The 22,009-nt window shown below is 43.2% G+C and overlaps 1 protein-coding gene across 4 annotated transcripts in view; it reads right to left on the bottom strand.

Moving 5' to 3' along the window:
• LOC139559405 (zinc finger protein 40-like) overlaps nucleotides 1-22,009 on the bottom strand; it is a 73,906-nt gene that overhangs the window by 6,065 nt on the left and 45,832 nt on the right. For 3 of the 4 annotated variants that reach the window (XM_071375408.1, XM_071375409.1, XM_071375407.1), the window contains 4 exons: nucleotides 20,477-20,533; nucleotides 2,784-8,587; nucleotides 2,474-2,601; nucleotides 2,175-2,350 (listed from right to left, as the gene is read on the bottom strand). In XM_071375408.1, coding sequence (XP_071231509.1) covers nucleotides 2,175-2,350; nucleotides 2,474-2,601; nucleotides 2,784-8,587; nucleotides 20,477-20,533 — 6,165 coding nt within the window. The remainder of the gene's footprint in view (nucleotides 1-2,174; nucleotides 2,351-2,473; nucleotides 2,602-2,783; nucleotides 8,588-20,476; nucleotides 20,534-22,009) is intronic. The other variant, XM_071375410.1, reaches the window with a different exon arrangement.

Here is a 22,009-nt window from a genome sequence, read left to right as displayed (position 1 = left end):
TGGGATGGCGTATCGCTGCAGAATGCTGTGGTAGCCATGCTGGTTAACTGTGCCTTGAATTCTAAATAAATCACAGACAGTGTCACCAGCAAAGGACCCCCACACCATAACACCTCCTCCTCCAGGCTTTATGGTGGGAAATACACACATCTGTTCACCCACACCGCGTCTCACAAAGACACGGAGGTTGGAACCAAAATCTCCAATTTGAACTCCAGACCAAAGGACAAATTTCCACCGGTCCAATGTCCATTGCTCGTGTTTCTTGGTCCAAGCAATTCTCTTCTTCTTTTTGGTGTCCTTTAGTAGCGGTTTCTTTGCAGCAATTCGACCATGAAGGCCTGATTCACACAGTCTCCTCTGAACAGTTGATATTGAGATGTGTCTGTTACTTGAACTCTGTGAAGCATTTATTTGGGCTGCAATCTGAGGTGCAGTTAACTCTAAAAAGATTCATCCCTTTTTCAGGACCCTGTCTTTCAAAGATAATTCATAAAAATCCAAATAACTTCACAGATCTTCATTGTAAAGGGTTTAAACACTGTTTCCCATGTTTGTTCAATGAACCATAAACAATTAATGAACATGCACCTGTGGAACGGTCGTTAACACACTAACAGCTTACAGACGGTAAGCAATTAAGGTCAGTTATGAAAACTTAGGACACTAAAGAGGCCTTTCTACGGACTCTGAAAAACACCAAAAGAAAGATGCCCAGTGTCCCTGCTCATCTGTGTGAATGTGCCTTAGGCATGCTGCAAGGAGGCATGAGAACTGCAGATGTGGCCAGGGCAATAAATTGCAATGTCCGTACTGTGAGACGCCTAAGACAGTGCTACAGGGACACAGGACGGACAGCTGATCGTCCTCGCAGTGGCAGACCATGTGTAACAACACCTACACAGGATCGGTACATCCGAACATCACACCTGTAGGACAGGTACAGGATGGCAACAATAACTGCCCGAGTTACACCAGGAACGCACAATCCCTCCATCAGTGCTCAGACTGTCCGCAATAGGCTGAGAGAGACTGGACTGAGGGCTTGTAGGCCTGTTGTAAGGCAGGTCCTCACCAGACATCACCGGCAGCAACGTCGCCTATGGGCACAAACTCACCGTCGCTGGACTAGACAGGACTGGCAAAAAGTGCTCTTCACTGACGAGTCACGGTTTTGTCTCACAAGGGGTGATGGTCGGATTTGTGTTTATCGTCGAAGGAATGAGCGTTACACCGAGGCCTGTACTCTGGAGCGGGATCAATTTGGAGGTGGAGGGTCCGTCACGGTCTGGGGCGGTGTGTCACAGCATCATCGGACTGAGCTTGTTGTCATTGCAGGCAATCTCAATGCTGTGCGTTACAGGGAAGACATCCTCCTCCCTCATGTGGTACCCTTCCTGCAGGCTCATCCTGACATGACCCTCCAGCATGACAATGCCACCAGCCATACTGCTCGTTCTGTGCATGATTTCCTGCAAGACAGGAATATCAGTGTTCTGCCAGCGAAGAGCCCGGATCTAAATCCCATTGAGCACGTCTGGGACCTGTTGGATCGGAGGTTGAGGGCTAGGGCCATTCCCCCCAGAAATGTCCGGGAACTTGCAGGTGCCTTGGTGGAAGAGTGGGGTAACATCTCACAGCAAGAACTGGCAAGAACTTGCAGTCCATGAAAAGGAGATGCACTGCAGTACTTAATGCAGCTGGTGGCCACACCAGATACTGACTGTTACTTTTGATTTTGACCCCCCCCTTGGTTCAATAACACATTATTCTATTTCTGTTAGTCACATGTCTGTGGAACTTGTTCAGTTTATGTCTCAGTTGTTGAATGTTGTTATGTTCTTACAAATATTTACACATGTTAAGTTTGCTGAAAATAAACGCAGTTGACAGTGAGGACTTTTCTTTTTTGCTCAGTTTATAAACTGGTTACCAAAGTAATTAGAGCAGTAAAAATACATGTTTTGTCATACCCGTGGTATACGGTCTGATATACCATGGCTTTCAGCCAATCAGAATTCCGGGCACAAACCTCACAGTTTATAATGTAATATATACATTACGTTATAATATAACTTGTATTTATAAAGGGTTTATAAGCAGTTTACAGATATAACCGCTATTGATTCATTTATTAGAAACCAAACCACGCTACTGCTGCCGTAAGCTCTGACCTTTCGTCTTGAAGGAGAAGTTGCAGTGGGTGCAGTGATAGGGCCGTACGTCCGAGTGGGTGCGGATGTGTTTACGCAGCATGCTGGGCTTCTTGCAGCGGATCCCACACTCCTCACAGATGTATTTACCACGACCACGCCCACGCACGTACACATAGTCCTCGTTAGATTTGAATCTGCAGGGTTCACAAGAAGGTGAAAAACAATAAGTGCATACACCCAACATGACTGAATCCTTACAAAAACTATTCAAATTGAGGGGACAATGAAAATATTTATATTACGGTTAAGACACCTACCCTCCATCAAATATTTTGACCCTCCGTGGCTCTATTTTGGATGAGGAAGAATCCTTGTCTGACTCGCTGCTCACCTGACTCTCAGGTTGCACTTTGCTGTTATTCTCAGTTTTCTGAGGCTTTAGGACCTAGGGAGTTAGTTGATTTGAGAAATTAACTAAGTTCAAGACAGAAAAGATAACATGCCCTTCACAAATTTCTATCATGAAATTATGGATATATTTAATTGGATTAAGAGATTAAATTATGGAAAATTAAACACAGATAATTCTACAAATAAATGTGAAATAAATGTAAATGTGGTTCTTACCTTAGGCATGACGTCTTTTAGCTTGCTTGAATAGGCCAAGATGTCGGATTTCATACTTGTCGTTATGGCCTCTGTGTAGTGTATTTTCTTGGAGTTCTGCTTGGAGTCAAAGAGAGACATCACCACTTTGGTGGACAGGCCCAGTGGGTTGGGGTTGTTGGGGCTCACCGCCCAGGTGGAGTAGGCCGAGACCTTCTGGTCCGTCTGGGGGACATGCAGAGGCCTCCTCTTCATCAGGTAACACCAAGTGAAGGTGGTGGCAGTTTTCAGGCTGGGGAAAGACAGGCGATGGCTGTCTCGTGTGTTGACGACAGATACAGATGAGGCCAATTTCACCTGTCCATGGAAAGTCGAGGGCCTAATGGGAGACTTGGCGGAAGACCATCTCTCTTCCTCGCTCTTGTCTTGAGGCTTCAGGGAGGCGTTAGCTGGCACAGAGGAGGAGACATGACTCCCTGGAGCGGTGTTTAATGCAGAGCGTGGTTGTTCCTGGGGAACTACAGAAGATGGTTCATCCTTTCCGGTGCTTTCAGGTGTCATAGTCTTGCAGTTCTTAGGAGTCTGGGCGTCCTTTTCACCTACTGGCTTCTCGTGTTGCAGTGGAGGGGCCTCAGTTTCAATGGGACTGTCCACTGGTTCAGTGGTGCACACCTGCCGGACTAGCATCAGCTTCCGTTGCCTAGTTACCTCCGCCATCTTGGAGTTCAGGTAGTTGACTGACCTGCCATCAGTGAGGCATACGGCACCATGTTCATCCTTTGCTCGCTTCTGATGTTTTTCCATGGCGATATCCAAGCTGTTGGCAGGGGAGAGCATTCTCTTGCTTGAGGCAATGGGCTCTTGTTGTAGGCAAAGGGTCACAGCTGCCATTTTCTGGGTGCAGTGTAAGGACCCCAGGGAGGGAGCTCTTTGAATTTCACCAATATGGTTCTGGGTATTGGAAACTAAACCGTGTTTTACTTGAAGGCCAGTAGATGCTGGAGGCCTGTCCTTGTTCATTTCTGGTACAGTCTTTGTGTCAGTATCTACAACATACAGGTTACTCGCCACAGAGAGGGAAGGGTGCATCTGCTCATGAGTTATCAGTATCTGTGGCAATTGGAGAGCACCTGGTAGGTTTTGAGAAGGTGGGTCATTTTGTAGGCTTACAGGCAAGACTATTGATTGTGTCTTATTGTCTACAATCTGAAAACACGGTTGTGCCACACAGACATTGTGTAGAACATCTGAAGACTTCGAAATACTTTGCATCTGATTGGCAATAGGTATTGTTAAGACTGGTAAAGTTGTCTGAGTACCCTGTGTGGTAGAGAGAGAGTATGTTTGGCTTGGTCTCAGAGCAGGACACTGCAGTTGGTATTTGGGCACAAAGCTTTTCTTGTCTTGAGAGTCAGCAGATTTGTTCTGGGCATCATCTTGGCCGACCACGACATGAACCACAGATTGCTGTATATTTTGGCATGTCTGAACCCTCGACGTTAGGTGCCAAGGGTGTGGAAGGCCATGGATTTGAGGCAGTTGACCTTGGCTGCCCAAGTTAATGCTTTGCACCATTCTTTCATTCTTCTGAGGGAGAGTTCCTCCAGAATGCACAATAAAGGGTTGGGCAAGGGGAGGCTTGTTGGCAGTCTGTTGAGGCCTCTGCTGAGATGTAGAGAATACAGTGGGGAGCCTCTGGAGAGGTATGGCATGCCTCCCGACATGTTGCTGACTCTCTGGCCCAATCTTTAAAGACATCTGGCGTACCAAGGGCCCCCTTCGCCTTTCAATGAGAGGTACCTGTACAGACGGGAAGGCTTGAGCACTCGTTGGCAGTTCCATTGGTGACATTAACCTGTTGGGTGGCAGAGACCTGCTGGGGGAGACACTGCCAAAGTCAAAGGACCTGCTGCGATAGTCGCACAAGATCTCCACTGAGGGTTGAGTGCAACTGATCTGTTCTGAGGCAGCACGTCTTATCATGCCAGGGACCCCCAGGGTGTTGAAGGCTATTGGTAGCCCTTGAGGCTCAGATATTTTGTTGACAAATTCTCCTCTGGAGGGGCTCTCTGACCTGGATGGCTCATCCCGGTCGAAGGAGGCTGAGATACTGGAGCATCTTGAGAGGCTACTGTCTCTGCTGAGGCTACGAGACAGTGAGGACTCAAAGCTCGATTCTCCAGAGGAGTGCTCCATCTGAGCCAGACGAATTCTCTTTTTCTTGGGTGGAAGCTTTTCTGTCGGTAGTTTGGACAGGCTCTCGCTCCTCTGGGGCCAGTTGAATGTATCTGCAACCTTTTCCCCTTGCTCAGTGCTCTGACCGTTATGCTCCCGATCAGGTTCCTCTGTGACCAGGATTTCAGGAATGTTATTTTGGCGAACCAGACGAGACTGCTGGACAGCAGCACAGCTCTCAGCCACTGCTGCTAATGTGCTGTCAACACGGTTTTCCATCCCTTGTTTCCCCTGGTCGGCACATTTAGGAATGGACATCTTTTCATGGTAGCTCTCTAATGAAAGATTGGCAGTAGCATCGGTCTTAGTTTTTCCTGTGCTATGGCCATCTTTGTACAAGAAATCAACAGGAGAGGCCCTGTCAATAGATTCAGAGTTCTCAAAGGAATTGGGCTTGCTTAAAGAGTTGGTGTGTCTGATAACTGATGTACCGCTGCCTTGCCTCTGTAGGTCGCCTCTCTCTTTACCAGAGGTGTTAACCTGGGTTTCTCTGATCGGTGACAGTCTTGATTCTGATGCATCTGTACCTCTTGCTACTAGCTGATTTTGAGTTATTTGCGGTGGGTTGCTTTTAGGCTGTAGATCAACCATGATAGAGTGCTGAGAAAATGGCCGACCTGAACTGGCTGTTGATAGTTGGCAAGAATCAAAACTGACAGAGCATGGGGGATTGGTGTCAGTTGGTGATTGGTCATCATCGTCACCAACACTCTTCATTTTCCTTCTTTTTCTAATTGATTGCTGTTGGTCCATTATACCTGAAATAACTGTTCTGGGGACTAACGGCTGCTGCATGACATGTTGAAAAACATCCTGCTCAGTCTCTCTGACAGATACTGGCTTGTTTTTCGGACCATGGAGCTCTGAACAATAGAATTTCTTGTGATTTTCAAAGTTTTCTAGTTTTCGGTACCGATTGCGACAGGTCTCACATTCATACATTGTGCCTTTGCTCTGCAGAGGCTTTCGGTTTGGGTCTTGTGCATGCTCAAAAGACCTGCTTCTTTGCATTAACTCAGTGGAGATGCTAGACCCATGGTAGCCTTCGTCCATGGAACGGACTGAGGTAAGGCCCTCACTTGTGGAGAAATCCTCCACTGCTACTTGTCGTACAAGAGTACGAGAATGTATTGCTGGATTTGGGGTAGAGGGGGCAGATGAAAACACATCATCGTTTAAGGAACTCATTTTGTCATCAAAAGACTGACAGATCCGTAGTGGGTGGGGTTGCTGGACAATGTTTGGTGGGAGACCCGAGTGCCCTGGAGTTGTGGGCATAGAATTACTTCTTGTTATTGGTAAACAGTCCATTGGTGTATACTGATTGGGTACAGATAGAAGAAATACTGACTTAGATTTTTCTGTGGGGGTGAAGGGGGACTTGGGTATGTCTGAGCTGGAACTCGACCTTCTCGCCATTGGTTTAAGGTCAAACTGAAAAGAGTCTTTAAATATATACGATTTGGGGGAGTCTATGCTACCTCTCCTAGAAAGAGAAGTCCTTCTTGGTTTGACACTGTCCAGCTGTTTGTCGTCAACCACTGCCTCATTGTCCGATATTAACTTTGAGATTCGTTCCTCGAGAGAGAGTGCTTTTGTTTCTAACGGAGGACGCATTTGTCCTTGCACAACACGTGGCTTCTCCACAGAAGCCACATGCATAACAGTGGCAACCACTGCAGGGAGATTAGGAAGTGCATTTTTGGTGACATCCATGTCTGTTGGTGGGGTTATTTTGACAAAGGGACTCGGGGGACTCATGGCCTGGTCTGCACTTTCAGAACGTGAGAAGTAACCAGAGTCTGTGCTGCCTAAACTGCGGGGACTAAGCAGACACTTGCCCTGCTGCTGCTGAGAAAAGTCTGTGGCTTGCTGCCTCTGAAGCTGACCATGTCCGCCTCCTGGTGGAGTCCTGCACTGCTGATCCTCATCCTCACTTCCTGCATCCTGTAGGGGGCTTGTGCAATCCACCTCTTTCAAGGACGACAGGACGGTGATGCTGGATCTCAGATGTGCCGTTTGGAAGTCCTTTTGCCGCTGGGCAGTAGCCTGCTCAGGGCTGGAGTCTGTGACTCTTGGACTGTCCGCCCGCTGAGGGGAGACATTGACAGGATAGACAACCACTTTTGGGAGGCTAGCTGTCCCTTTGGACTCATAGCCCCTCTGACTCAGAGGGAAAACAGCTGATGGGTCCCCTGCATCCCCATGATTGCCTTGTGTTGTGCCTGCACTCTGCAAACTGCTCTCAGAGAACGCTGCAACACTGCTTTGTGACGAGTCAGGGTCCAGGTCTGCTGTGCTACTTTCCTCATCGCTGTCCCCACTTTCCTCCACATCTGAATGTGTTCCAAGTGCTTTGTCAGATTCCACGGAGAGGGACCCACTTCCAAAGTCGGAACTCGCCACAAGCCCCAGTTTTATTGCGTGAGCATGGGATTTCTTATGCTTGTACAAATTGCTCTTAGTTTTGAATGAGAAGCCACAAGTAACACACGGGTAGGGCCGCTCTCCTGTGTGAGACCTGATGTGCTTGAGTAACACACTGGGCTTTGCACATGCCCGACTGCAGTATTCACACACATACTTCCCCTGCTTCTTAGGCTTTTGGTCCTTTGCTGAGATGCTACACATCTGTTCAAGCCCAAAGTTCACAACCGTGGCCTTCTGGACTGGGTTGTAACCAGGTGTAACAGGGACTTGAATGGTGCTAGGGACACTAGCCGATAGGGACTGGCATGTGTGCACCACCGGTGGCTGGCTCTGAGGCAAGGAATTGGAGCCTGAGGGAACAGGTGAATCGGAGGAGCCAGTACTGAAGCTCACCTGCAAGCCAGGCTTTTCCCCACAGTTGCTGAAATGCTGTGTAGCATGCTGCAAAGTCTGCAAGGGAACAGCCTGGGTAGAGGACTGCATTGTGTAGGTCTCTTGTTTATTTACAAAGTCATTCTGCATATGCGCAGGCTGAGTTTGGAGTCCAAAATGTATAGCTGGCATAGCATTTACTTCACTATTAGACTGAGCAGAAAGAGTTCGGCCAGGTTTTTCAACGGCTGTGACTGGAAAATATATTTTTTTTTCTGCCAAGGAGCTGAAGTCTGGTTCCATAGCCTTGAGCAAGACTTCAAGGGGAGCGCCAGCATGGTAAGGAGAGTCACCTTCACAGCTTGTTTCGCCACTCTTACTGTCCTTGAGCTGCTGAGACTCCCCAACACCAGAGACAGATTCCTCTTTACCACTGATGGGATCGAGAGACTGTGGCTTTGAGAAGGACGTATCCCTCTGGTTTAGCCTATCATTGTCAATGGAGGATGTCACTCCCTCAGAGGATTCAGCATTAGGCTGGACATACTCCGTATCTCGGTTCTGGCTTGGTGAGCTGGCAGGGTTTTGAGAAGGGCTGTTGGGGTAGGAGCAAGAGGGTGCGGCTTCCTTGGACGAGGCAGCTTGGAGTGTTGCCACGGAGGTCTTGGACTGCAAGGACTTCTTCACAGGAGATTTGGGTATTTTCTTCAGCTGGTTTTCTGCCACAACCTTTTTCCTCTTCAGTGCCTTTATGTTATCTGCACTTCTTCGACCACCCTCATTGATCCCTGTAAAGAAAACAAAAGAGAAATTAGCATGTATATTGAAATAATATTATATAATATACAATAACAATAATAACAACAACAACATGCTATTTAGCAGACATGTTTATCCAAAGCGACTTAGAGTCATGCGTGCATTAATTTTACGTATGGGTGGTCCCAGCGGGAATCAAACACATGACCCTTTGCGTTGCAAGCGCCATGCTCTACTGCCTGAGCTGCAGTTTATAGTTTATGCAAAATGCTAAATAAAAATGATCCGACATCTTCACTGAGAAGAATAGATATGATTCACCAAGAATTCACCAACCAGATAAAAATATGGTTTGGCCTGTGTTAGAAGAAACCACCCTGCAAACTGTGCTACCAAGCATCTGTTTTGTTGATTAATTGGAAGTGAAGTTTGTTAAGCAACACTCCTCAATTAACAAATTCCTCTCACATTTTTCTGTCAATTTTATCCAAACAATTCTGTACGCAGGTATATTCCTAGTTTATTTTTATCTTGTACAAAATATTCAGAGCATGATAATCAATTAGGGTATTTTACAAAATAAAACGCATCACCAGTTGCATTAACCATCGGTCTTTCTACCAAAGATAAAAGGCTGTACTCTACCTGTGCATCAAGATTTTTAACGGTAGCAGCAAATCACTTGTCTATGTCTGTCGTTTGGTCTGTAAAACCTCCATCCTCAACATCAACACCAGCCAACCTTTACCGCTCACTGCCTTTTGTCTCCGACAGCTCGTTCTCATGGATGAGGCTTCTTGTTTTGGGCTCTGGAAGTTCTCCTCAGCAGCGCTAGCTGTGCGTCTGAAGCCACTGAGGCCCACGCATCATTACAGTATAAAACCCACCCTCTCCCTCGCTCTCTTCCTCATTCCCACTCCTTTTCAAACCATCCCTTAACATTTTCCCTTTCATAATGATGTTGAGGATAGATTAATAAAAATCTAACTGTTCCCTATAAATGTGTACCTTAATGCAATGTTATTGTATATACATTGTATATGCATACATTAAATAGGTAGTGCATGTGTATTAGAGAATATGCAAACATGTCGAGTAACGAAGTCAATCTCTGATTGCACTTAATCCTGGAGAGAGAATTTCACTATTTTTCAACTTCATATTCATCATCTCCAGCACCACCCTAACATCAACATATGGGAAAACGGCAGTCTATGTTTTGTGGGGAAAAAGACAAGTGTTTCCAATGACATCATCGTGTGCATTGTGTGATTTTAACCAACTATGAGTAGGCATCGCCTAATACTTACTAATTGGTTGATGATGTCATGAGAATCACTTATTGTCTATCTTTTTTACAATAAAACATACTGTATAAACGTTCCATCTTCACATATGTTGATGTTGGGGTGGTGATGGAGATGATGAATATGAAGTTGAAAAATAGTGACATTTAAACATAGAACTTACAGAAAAGGTTACTTCACTAAGTATTAATAACGGCCTTACAGTGTGAGTTATTTTGCACGCGGTACCAGAATTCTATGCTGCTGTTCTAGAATTTGATTGTTGTATTTTGCCGCTATTCTCTGCACCCCTCATTGCATCAATATCGCATTTTCTGCTTCATATTAGGCGTTTATAAAACTGTATTTTTAACCACTCAATCTCTTATCCTTTCTGCTTATAGCAGTAGCAGCAAGTATCTATAGTATTATTTATAATTATATAATTATTATTATGATCTATATTAAATTAATATTATCTGAAAGAGGCTGTGGTATTAGCCTGTCTGAGGGTCTGCGCGTGTGAGACGATGTAACGATGTGCACTGAGGGTCGGGAAGCAAGTTCAGGGAGTGAGTATTATAATAAATAAAAGCAACATAATACAAAACAAGAACCACGAACAATGCACAGACATGAAACTGAAACAGAAACAATGACACCTGGGGAAGGAACCAAAGGGAGTGACATATATAGGGAAGGTAATCAGGGAAGTGATGGAGTCCAGGTACAGTGAGGGAAAAAAGTATTTGATCCCCTGCTGATTTTGTACGTTTGCCTACTGACAAAGAAATTATCAGTCTATAATTTTAATGGTAGGTTTATTTGAACAGTGAGAGACAGAATAACAACAAAAATATCCAGAAAAACGCATGTCAAAAATGTTATAAATTGATTTGCATTTTAATGAGGGAAATAAGTATTTGACCCCCTCTCAATCAGAAAGATTTCTGGCTCCCAGGTGTCTTTCATACAGGTAATGAGCTGAGATTAGGAGCACACTCTTAAAGGGAGTGCTACTAATCTCAGTTTCTTACCTGTATAAAAGACACCTGTCCACAGAAGCAATCAATCAATCAGATTCCAAACTCTCCACCATGGCCAAGACCAAAGAGCTCTCCAAGGATGTCAGGGACAAGATTGTAGATCTACACAAGGCTGGAATGGGCTACAAGACCATTGCCAAGCAGCTTGGTGAGAAGGTGACAACAGTTGGTGCGATTATTCGCAAATGGAAGAAACACAAAATAATTGTCAAACTCCCTTGGCCTAGGGCTCCATGCAAGATCTCACCTCATGGAGTTGCAATGATCATGCGAATGGTGAGGAATCAGCCCAGAACTACACAGGAGGATATTGTCAATGATCTCAAGGCAGCTGGGACCATAGTCACCAAGAAAACAATTGGTAACACACTACGCCGTGAAGGACTGAAATCCTGCAGCGCCCGCAAGGTCCCCTGCTCAAGAAAGCACATATACATGCCCGTCTGAAGTTTGCCAATGAACATCTGAATGATTCAGAGGACAACTGGGTGAACGTGTTGTGGTCAGACGAGACCAAAATTGAGTTCTTTGGCATCAACTCAACTTGCCGTGTTTGGAGGAGGAGGAATGCTGCCTATGACCCCAAGAAACCATCCCCACCGTCAAACATGGAGGTGGAAACATTATGCTTTGGGGGTGTTTTTCTGCTAAGGGGACAGGACAACTTCACCGCATCAAAGGGACGATGGACGGGGCCATGTGCCGTCAAATCTTGGGTGAAAACCTCCTTCCCTCAGCCAGGGTATTGAAAATGGGTCGTGGATGGGTATTCCAGCATGACAATCACCCAAAACACACGGCCAAGGCAACAAAGGAGTGGCTCAAGAAAAAGCACATTAAGGTCCTGGAGTGGCCTAGCCAGTCTCCAGACCTTAATCCCATAGAAAATCTGTGGAGGGAGCTGAAGGTTCGAGTTGCCAAACGTCAGCCTCGAAACCTTAATGACTTGAAGAAGATCTGCAAAGAGGAGTGGGACAAAATCCCTCCTGAGATGTGTGCAAACCTGGTGGCCAACTACAAGAAACGTCTGACCTCTGTGATAGCCAACAAGGGTTTTGCCACCAAGTACTAAGTCATGTTTTGCAGAGGGGTCAAATACTTATTTCCCTCATTAAAATGCAAATCAATTTATAAAATTTTTGACATGCGTTTTTCTGGATTTTTTTGTTGATATTCTGTCTCTCACTGTTCAAATAAACCTACCATTAAAATTACAGACTGATCATTTCAATGTCAGTGGGCAAACGAACAAAATCAGCAGGGGATCAAATACTTTTTTCCCTCACTGTAAGTCTGATGACGTGCAGGTGCGCGTAACGATGGTGACAGGTGTGCACCATAACGAGCAGCCTGGTGACCTAGAGGCCAGAGAGGGCAAACACGTGACAGGTGGGAAACCTGAGGTGTTAAATCCGGTGTGTTTGATACAATAGTGTTGAACAAACCAAAGTGATAGCGGGGTATGAGCATATATTACATATGCTGACCATGGCTAAGGGAAACGCTGGCATCCTAAATGCTTTATGTTCATTTTTAAAAATGTATTTAATTTATTCTACCCAGGAAAAACTAGGCTACAGCGGTGCCTACATTTGATCATCCTGTCAACGTATTATCACCACTGGACATTTAGCCTAAAGATGCCTGCCTCGTCGCCAAGCGATGAAGATATTTTGTGTCATCAAATGCAGTAAGTATTATGGCTTGGATAGGTTTAGCCTGGTCAGAGCGGAGGAGAGTGAGAACAGGGTCACGTAATCAACAAAGTGCGGTAGTTTGTTCGGAAGGTCAGATTAAATGGTGACTATGTGTAATCAGCTATATTGTGTGCAGAGACCATGGCATTAGTGAGGTGCGGTTGTGTATATATGTGTGTATATATAGTTTATCGTAAACTATGGAGCTAATCAGAATTATCTAGGTTTATACATTGGCATCATCTATGGGCTGAATGTTACATGTGCGGACCAGTTATCGAGCTCCTTCCAGAACGTGGTCACATTTGTATAAACTTAAAGTATTAACGTAAACTCACCCCATTCCGTACAAATGTGCGCAAACGCAAAATTCAAACGAGGCTACAAAAACGAATGGGACTGTAGCGACTGTGTTGACTTCAAAATCGGGGGTGTGAACTAATGGTTCTATAGTATTGGAGAAAAGTAGAAAAACGGACCCTCCGTTACATCGTGACGTGTCATGTCGTAACGTACAGCACGCATAAAGCAACTATTTATGTCTTACAATCTCTCTCCACCAGGTGTAGCACTTCTCTCATCATTTAAAAACAAGAAATGGACAGTGACAGGGGTAAGGGGATGATTGCATGCGATCATCATTCTCAAAGCCGCTGTTTACTTCTAAGATCACTTTAGCACCGCCCTAAAAACCTGATTCAAATTCGACACAAACCTTCAAATAGGTATGCAATGACACATTATATAAACTCTTTATAGTGTATTATTTACATTTTAGAGGCGATAAGGTGATAAATTGAACAGATCGAGTGAAAAAAAGCAATTTTCCCACACATCTCTCCTTCTCACTATCACGCATTAGTTTCGCTTCCCCACCCGCCATTTTTAAAAAGACCCGACGTGGCTCATTGCCTGCTTGAATTATGCAGAAACGGCCAGCGTTTAGGTCATGTAATTGATAATGTTGTAAAGGGGAGAAATTGTGCTTTACAATGGTATTGACATTACAGTTGATCTGGAAGTATTACGTTTTTGGGGCGCTAAAATAAGGGCAATTGTACGGACCAAGGCGATGTACGAGTTTACGTGAGTTTACGTTACCTACTACAAACTTCAATAAAATGGTTTCACCCAAATCTGGCAACCCTGTTTTGCTTTCACTCTACGGCTAGGCAGTACGCTTGTAATTGAGGTGATAATCTGAGATGATAACATTTTATTTCCTTTGTGTTTTGTCAAAAGCTGTAAATGACTTGTCAAGTCATGTGCTCCGGTGTTTGTATACACTATAACAAGCACATCGAAGATTTGTTATATGCTGAAAAGTTGCCTAACTAAGTTGATCTTATTCCGGCAATGGGTGCAGCCATCTTGTTTGTTTGCATTTTATTGTGAATGGCCTTCTGGGATTAAGGAGTTTACACTTGTCAAAAAAAACATGGCTGCCATCATAAATAATGTAGCTGCTGTTAGCTTAGCTGACATCTTTTTTCTAAACAATATTACACTTCTATCTTGTGCTCACCAGAGATGTGTTATATTCTAAACAAGTCTAGCTGTTAGGTCACTAATTTGTGTTATGCTTTTTGTAAGCACAACCTGTTATTTAGACTGGTTTATAGAATGAGTTTGGCTGTGGATGTGTTCCGTGTGTTCCGTGCTTTTCAGACAACAATGCTGTTTAGATGTGTTTGTTGCATATGTTCTGTTGCTACTGTTCCAATCATATACAGTTGAAGTCGGAAGTTTACATACACCTTAGCCAAACACATTTATACTCAGTTTTTCACAATTGATGACATTTAATCATAGTAAAAATTCCATGTCTTAGGTCAGTTAGGATCACCACTTTATTTTAAGAATGTGAAATGTCAGAATAATAGTAGAGAGAATGATTTATTTCAGCTTTTATTTCTTTCATCACATTCCCAGTGGGTCAGAAGTTTACATACACTCAATTAGTATTTGGTAGCATTGCCTTTAAATTGTTTAACTTGGGTCAAACATTTCAGGTAGCCTTCCACAAGCTTCCCACAATAAGTTGGGTGAATTTTGGTCCATTCCTCCTGACAGAGTTTGTGTAACTGAGTCAGGTTTGTAGGCCTTCTTGCTCTTTTTCAGTTCTGCCCACAAATTTTCTATGGGATTGAGGTCAGGGCTTTGTGATGGCCACTCCAATGACTTTGTTGTACTTAAGCCAAGTATGCTTGGGGTCAATGTCTATTTGGAAGACCCATTTGTGACCAAGCTTTAACTTCCTGACTGATGTCTTGAGATGTTGCTTCAATATATCCACATAATTTTCCTACCTCATGATGGCATCTATTTTGTGAAGTGCACCAGTCCCTCCTGCAGCAAAGCACCCCCACAACATGATGCTGCCACCCTCGTGCTTCAGGGTTGGGATAGTGTTCTTCGGCTTGCAAGCCTCCCCTTTTTTCCTCCAAACATAGCGATGGTCAGTTCCATTTTTGTTTCATCAGACCAGAGGACATTTCTCCAAAAAGTATGATCTTTCTTCCAATGTGCAGTTGCAAACCATAGTCTCTCTTTTTTTTATGGCAGTTTTGGAGCAGTGGCTTCTTCCTTGCTGAGCGGCCTTTCGGGTTATGTCGATATAGGACTCATTTTACTGTGGATATAGATACTTTTGTACCTGTTTCCTCTAGCATGTTCACAAGGTCCTTTGCTGTTCTGGGATTGATTTGCACTTTTCGCACCAAAGTACGTTCATCTCTAGAACACGTCTCCTTCCTGAGTGGTATGACGGCTGCATGGTCCCATGGTGTTTATACTTGCATACTATTGTTTGTACAGATGAACGTGGTACCTTAAAGCGTTTGGAAATTGCTCCCAAGGATGAACCAGACTTGTGGAGGTCTACAATTTATTTTCTGAGGTCTTAGCTGATTTCTTTTGATTTTCCCATGATGTCAATCAAAGAGGCACTGAGTTTGAAGGTAGGCCTTGAAATACATGCACAGGTACACCTCCAATTGACTCAAATGATGTCAATTAGCCTATCAGAAGCTTCTAAAGCCATGACATCATTTTCTGGAATTTTCCAAGTGTTTAAAGGCCCAGTCAACTTAGTGTATGTAAACTTCTGACCAACTGGAATTGTGATACAGTGAATTATAAATCTGTCTGTAAACAATTGTTAGAAAAATTACGTGTGTCCTGCATGAAGTAGATGTCCTAACCGACTTGCCAAAACTATAGTTTGTTAACAAGAAATTTGTGGAGTGGTTGAAAAACGAGTTTTAATGACTCCAACCTAAGTGTAAGCAAACTTCTGACTTCAACTGTATTTGCAATGGTACGCTGCAGAGACCACTCAATAATGATCACAAATATGTGATCGTACCCATCAAAGGGTAAAGAGTGTGGTTTTAGTGACCCATTACATAAGGTTAGCTTTACCCTGTGTTCATCCCAAATTGCACTCTATTTCCTATATATTATGTTACTTTTGACCAGGGCCTATAGGCCTGTCATGATTTCCTGGCTTTTACATTTTGTTCCCCTCCTATTACCCATAAAATGATGTCAGGATTCCTATTAGTCCCTGACATAGATAGATATTGGTCCTACAGTGCCTTCAGAAAGTATTCCACATTTTGTTGTGTTCCTGCCTGAATTCAAAATTGATTGAATATATTTTCTTCTCACCCATCTACACACACCCCAGAAGGAAAATTGAAAAAATGTTTTTAGAAATGTATTGAAAATTAAATACAGAAATATCTGATTTAAATAAGTTTTCACACCCCTAAGTCAATACTTTGTATAATCACCTTTGGCAGCGATTACAGCAGTGAGTCTTTCTGGGTAAGTTTCTAAGAGCTTTCCACACCTGGATTGAGCAACATTTGTCCATTTATTCTTTTCAAAATTATTCAAGCTCTCAAATTGGTTGTTGATCATTGCTAGACAACCATTTTCAGGTCTTGCAATAGATTTTCAAGTAAATTTAAGTCAGAACTGTAACTCGGCTACTCAGGAACATTCACTGTGTTCTTGGTAAGCAACTCGTGTAGATTTGGCCTTGTGTTTTTAGGTTATTGTCCTGCTGAAAGGTGGATACTTCGCCCAGTGTCTGATGGAAAGTAGACCGAACTAGGTTTTCCTCTAGGATTTTGCCTAACTCCATTCCATAATTTTTTTTATCCTGAAAACCTCCCCATTCCTTAACGATAAAAGCATACCCATAACATTATACAGCCACCACTATGCTTGAAAATATGGGGAATGGTACTCAGTAATGTGCTGTATTGAATTTGACCCAAACATAACACTATACTCACGACAAAAAGTTAATTGCTTAGCCAATTGTTTTGCAGTACTACTTTAGTGCCTTGTTGCAAACAGGATGCATGTTTTGGAAAATGTTTATTCTATACAGGCTTCCTTCTTTTCACTCTGTCAATTAGGTTAGTATTGTGGAGTAATTAAAATATTGATCCATCCTCAGTTGTCTCCTATCACAGCCATTAAACTCTAACTGTTTTAAAGTCACCATTGGCCTCATGGTAAAATCCATGAGTGGTTTCCTTCCTCTCCGGCAACTGAGTTAGGAAGGACACCTGTATCTCTGTAGTGACTGGGTGTACTGATACACCAGCCAAAGTGTAATTAATAACTTCACAATGCTAACTTCACTGGGCTCCTGAGTGGTGCAGCGGTCTAAGGCACTGCATCTCAGTGCAAGACACATCACTATAGTACCTGGTTCGTATCCAGGCTGTATCACATCCTGGATGTGGCCCAGCGTCGTCCGGGTTTGGCCGGAGTAGGCCGTCATTGTAAATAAGAATTTGTTCTTAACTGACTTGCCTAGTTAAATAAAGATAAATAAAAAGGAAAATCTGTCCTTCTGCCCCTGAGCAAGGCAGTTAACCCACTGTTCCCCAGGCGCCGTGGATGTCGATTAAGGCAGCCCCCCGCACCCCTCTGATTCAGAGCGTTGGGTTAAATGCGGAAGACACATTTCAGTTGAATGCATTCAGTTGTACAACTGACTAGGTATCCCCCTTTCCCTTTCTAGATCCCCCTTTCCCTTTCCTAGATGCCCTTCTTTGCGAGGCATTGGAAAATCTCCCTGGTCGTGGTTAAATCTGTTTGAAATTCACTGCTCGACTGAGGGACCTTACCGATAATTGTATGTGTGGGGTACAGAGATGAGGTAGTCATTCAAAAATCATGTTAAAACACTTTTTTTGCACACAGTCCATGCAACTTATTATGTGACTTTTTATGCAAATGTTTACTCCTGAATTTATTTAGCCTTGCCATAACAAAAGACATTTCAGCTTTTCATTTTTATTACGTTGTAAACATTTTGGGGAAAAAACTACTTCCTACTTTGACATTGTGGGGTATTGTGTGTAGGCCAGTGACACAAAATCTCAAGTTAATACATGTTAAATTCAGGCTGTGACACAACATGTGGAATAAGTCAAGGGGTGTGAATACTTTCTAAAAAGACACTAAGTAACGCTTGGTGGTCTTATAAATTAATAAGTATAAATCAATTATTTGCACTTGCAATGAAATGCATTTTTTTCACCAGCCATGTTTTAGCACAGATTACTATTCTGGATGACATAGTACATTGCAGGGAATGGCCATGAGTTAGAAAGCAAGGGAGGAAAATGACTGAAAGACAAGGAAAATGAGAAGCCATTGAAATGGTGTCCTAGTAGCACCTATTGATAGTGCCTTTCCATGGGGATTAACCTATGATTGACAGGCCTGGTGACATCACCGGTGGTGTATTTGGAGAGGGGATATAGACGATCTATACATTGTTAGTTCCGAATCCTCTCGCTTCAACACATAACCCCACCCAACCTCATTCAAAAGGAGACTGAGTCTATGTCTCAAAGGGCACCCTATTCCCTATTTAGCGCACTACTTTTGGGCCCTGGTTGAAAGTACTGCACTATAAAGGGAAAAGGGTGCCATTTAGGATGGATACTATGTAGGGCCTGCTCAGAGAGCAGGGGGGATCTAAAGGGATAGAGGAAATACCGGAACCTTCCTGATGTAGTAATCTCTTTGGCATACTAACACTAATCTTCCTAGCTAAGCAACATAGCCTTAACAGCATTCAAGGCATGAGTAAATATTTGTCTGCGTCCCAAATAGCACCCTATTCTCTATATCAGTGGTTCCCAAACTTTTTTAACCGTGGCACACATTGATGGGATAAAAATTGCACACCTAAAATTCCCCAAATGTCCCTATGAACTTATTTAGTGGTGATGACCTCCACCTCACCTGGTACATACTACAAATCATCTATACAGATGTAACCATTTGTGCCATTCAATGTATTATCTGAGTGTATTATCTGAGTGATATTCTTTCTAGACGTGACGCTTGGCATTCAGGCATTCAGGCCAAAGTGTTCAACTTTGGTTTCATCAGACCAGAGAATCTAGTTTCTAATGGTCTGAGAGTCTTTTAGGTGCCAAGCGGGCTGTCATGTGCCTTTTACTGAGGAGTGGCTTCCGTCTGGCCTGATTGGTGGAGTGCTGCAGAGATGGTTGTCCTTCTGGAAGGTACTACCATTTTCACAGAGGAACTCTGGAGCTCTGTCAGAGTGACCATCGGGTTCTTGGTCACCTCCCTGGCCAAGGCCCTTCTCCTCCGATTGCACAGTTTGGCCAGCTGTAGGAAGCATCTTGGTGGCTCCAAACTTCTTCCATTTAAGAATGATGGAGGCCACTGTGTTCTTGGGGACCTTCAATCCCCACATCTGTGCCGACACAATCCTGTCTCAGAGCTCTACGGACAATTATTTTGGCCTCATGGCTTGGTTTTGGATCTGACATGCACTGTCAACTATGGGACCTTATATAGTAGACAGGTGTGTGTGCCTTTCCAAATCATGTCCAATAATTAACATGTACTACAGGTGGACTCCAATCAAGTTGCAGAAACATCTCAAGGATGATCAATGGAAACAGGAAGCACCTGAGCTCAATTTCGAGTCTCATAGCAAAGGGTCTGAATGCTTATGTAATTAAGGTATTTCTGTTTATTCGTCATACATTTCTAAAAACCTGGTTTTGCTCTGTTATTATGGGGTATTGTGTGTAGCTTGGGGGGAGAACAATTTAATCCATTTTAGAATAAGGCTGTAACTTAACAAAATGTGGAAAAAGTCAAGGGGTCTGAATAATTTCTGAATGCACTGAGCTGGAATGTCAAGCTAACTGAAGCTGGTTAGCTTTAGAAAACACTGAGTAGATCTAGCTTGCGTCGTAGGATACCCCTCTGTACAGCAGTTTTTTTGTACAGTTAGCATCACCCCTTTCAAAAACAAAGCCTGCGCCGTATTCCACCTCATGAGCTTCTGTGATTGACCAATTAAAATGTTCCTTGCATGTATCGTACAAAAAACAAGAACATTTTGAGTTGACTGATTTTAGGGTACATTGAATGATGTGCTGTTTACATCAGTATTATCATAGGGTTGACACAGGCTACATCAATTTATCATTAACATCAGAGGACAAAATGTATTGTGAAGCCACAAGGCTTTTTCAATAAACTGACTGTCAGAAAATATCCAGGCAGTTTTTCCTGTGTTAAAAATGTAATCTCCATAATGTAATGACTGGACTCCACTGACACAGCGCACAAATGACCAATACTTTTTCCTATGATGAGCTCAAAAAGACACTCCCAGCATTTGCCACAGAACACCAGCAGTACGTAAAATGGCACAGTACGTTCTTTACAAATCACTGCGTTACTGTAAGTATGGACAGGAAAATAAATTCCCCTCACAGCATACACTTAGCTAACTAGCATATGTTGAAAGTGAAAGCATTCCATTAATTCCCTTTGATCGTTACTCATCGATTTAGAAATTATACCTTTCTGTGCGCCGGCTTTGGTATCTTTCAGTTCATTCTGTGCTTCTTCGATTTTATCTGCAACACAAGAAAGGAAGGATACCTGTTGGTTTTCAGCACAGAGAAACAAACCAGAAGTAAGAGGCTGATTATTATCCACACTATAGGCAATGTAGAAAATAACTAATGATCCTGGGGATGCTTCCTACACTGGTGTTGTGGTATGGAGAGGTTTTTTATTATAATAAGAACCAGACCTTCTTACATGGCAAAGGGATAACACCAGAGTATTACAAAAACCATCATTATGAGAACAGCTCTTAGGGCTAGTACACACATAGGTAATGTCCCAAATGGCACCCTATTCCCAATTTAGTGCACTACTTTTGACAAGTAGTGGGCCCTTTTCCAAATTAGTGCACTATAGGGAATAAGGTACGAATTGGGACAGTGTTGAGAGCTCTTAAAATGCCTCAATTCCACAGCATATGCATGATACATGTTAGTGGAAAATGAGCTAAACAAATTAACGCAGAGTGATAATGTAATTCTAATTACCTTTAAGAAACTGAAGGGATTCCATGAGGATCAATGTATCGATAAGATCAAGCACAACCTAGGCTACATCACAACACAACTCACATGGCTGTGTAATATTTCCATCTCGATTAGACCTTTTATAGTGTGTGTCTTTGTCCCAAATTTATTCACACCCTTGACCTTAAGCTTACTACCATGTGAGCATTGCTGCACTTATGATGTGAAGAAATAAACTATTAGGCTATCAACATTTTAAGCTAAACATTCTGATCTGTTGCGTAAGCCACAGTAGGTAAAGTTTTTTTTAAATTCTACTGGTTGTATTAATTTGTAATCTATCGCATCCCACAACTGTCCCAGACCATGTTAGGAATATTTATTTCTCGCACAGAATAGGTCGACTTTGTACAATGGGGGATATTAGATTAACATAGGCTTGTGCTTTTGCTGTTCGTTAGGCCTACTCATCTTGTTGGCTGCCGAAAAGTAAATGTAGTTCTTACAATATCTTCAATATGCACCTCAGAATTGAATTAGGACGCGAGCAGTTGCGTCCCGGATGTGTCTGTCTTCACTTGTAGCCTGCAAAAGTCATGGATTTTTTTAGGATGCATTACGGCCAAACAAAGGGGATGCTGCAGGAAAATTGGAGGCATTATCAAGTGCTTGTCAAATTGAAGTCTACGCAAAAAAAACAAAGCAGAGCTCAAGCCTTTCAAGCGACTTTTTTCAAATCATCATTAGTCGCATCATGCAGCCTTACAAAACATACAGCCCAACGTTTGTAGAACTAAAGTTACATTAATAACTCTAAATTAAGCATATAGGAATACCTATTTCTTTGTTAACCGCACAACACAGAATAGCCGCATGTGCTCACTCCCTCAAATCGCTTGGAGAAAATATCATTTCTATTTTATTCAGCTTTGTTCATTTGTATTCTTCATACTATAAAATAATACCATGGAATTCTAAGCAAATTTTGTCTGCTAAATGAACTAGTGTAGCCCACAG

Source organism: Salvelinus alpinus, chromosome 29 (assembly GCF_045679555.1).
Source record: "Salvelinus alpinus chromosome 29, SLU_Salpinus.1, whole genome shotgun sequence".
Classification (NCBI taxonomy): Eukaryota; Metazoa; Chordata; class Actinopteri; order Salmoniformes; family Salmonidae; genus Salvelinus; species Salvelinus alpinus.
This window is presented reverse-complemented; position numbering and strand designations above follow the sequence as displayed.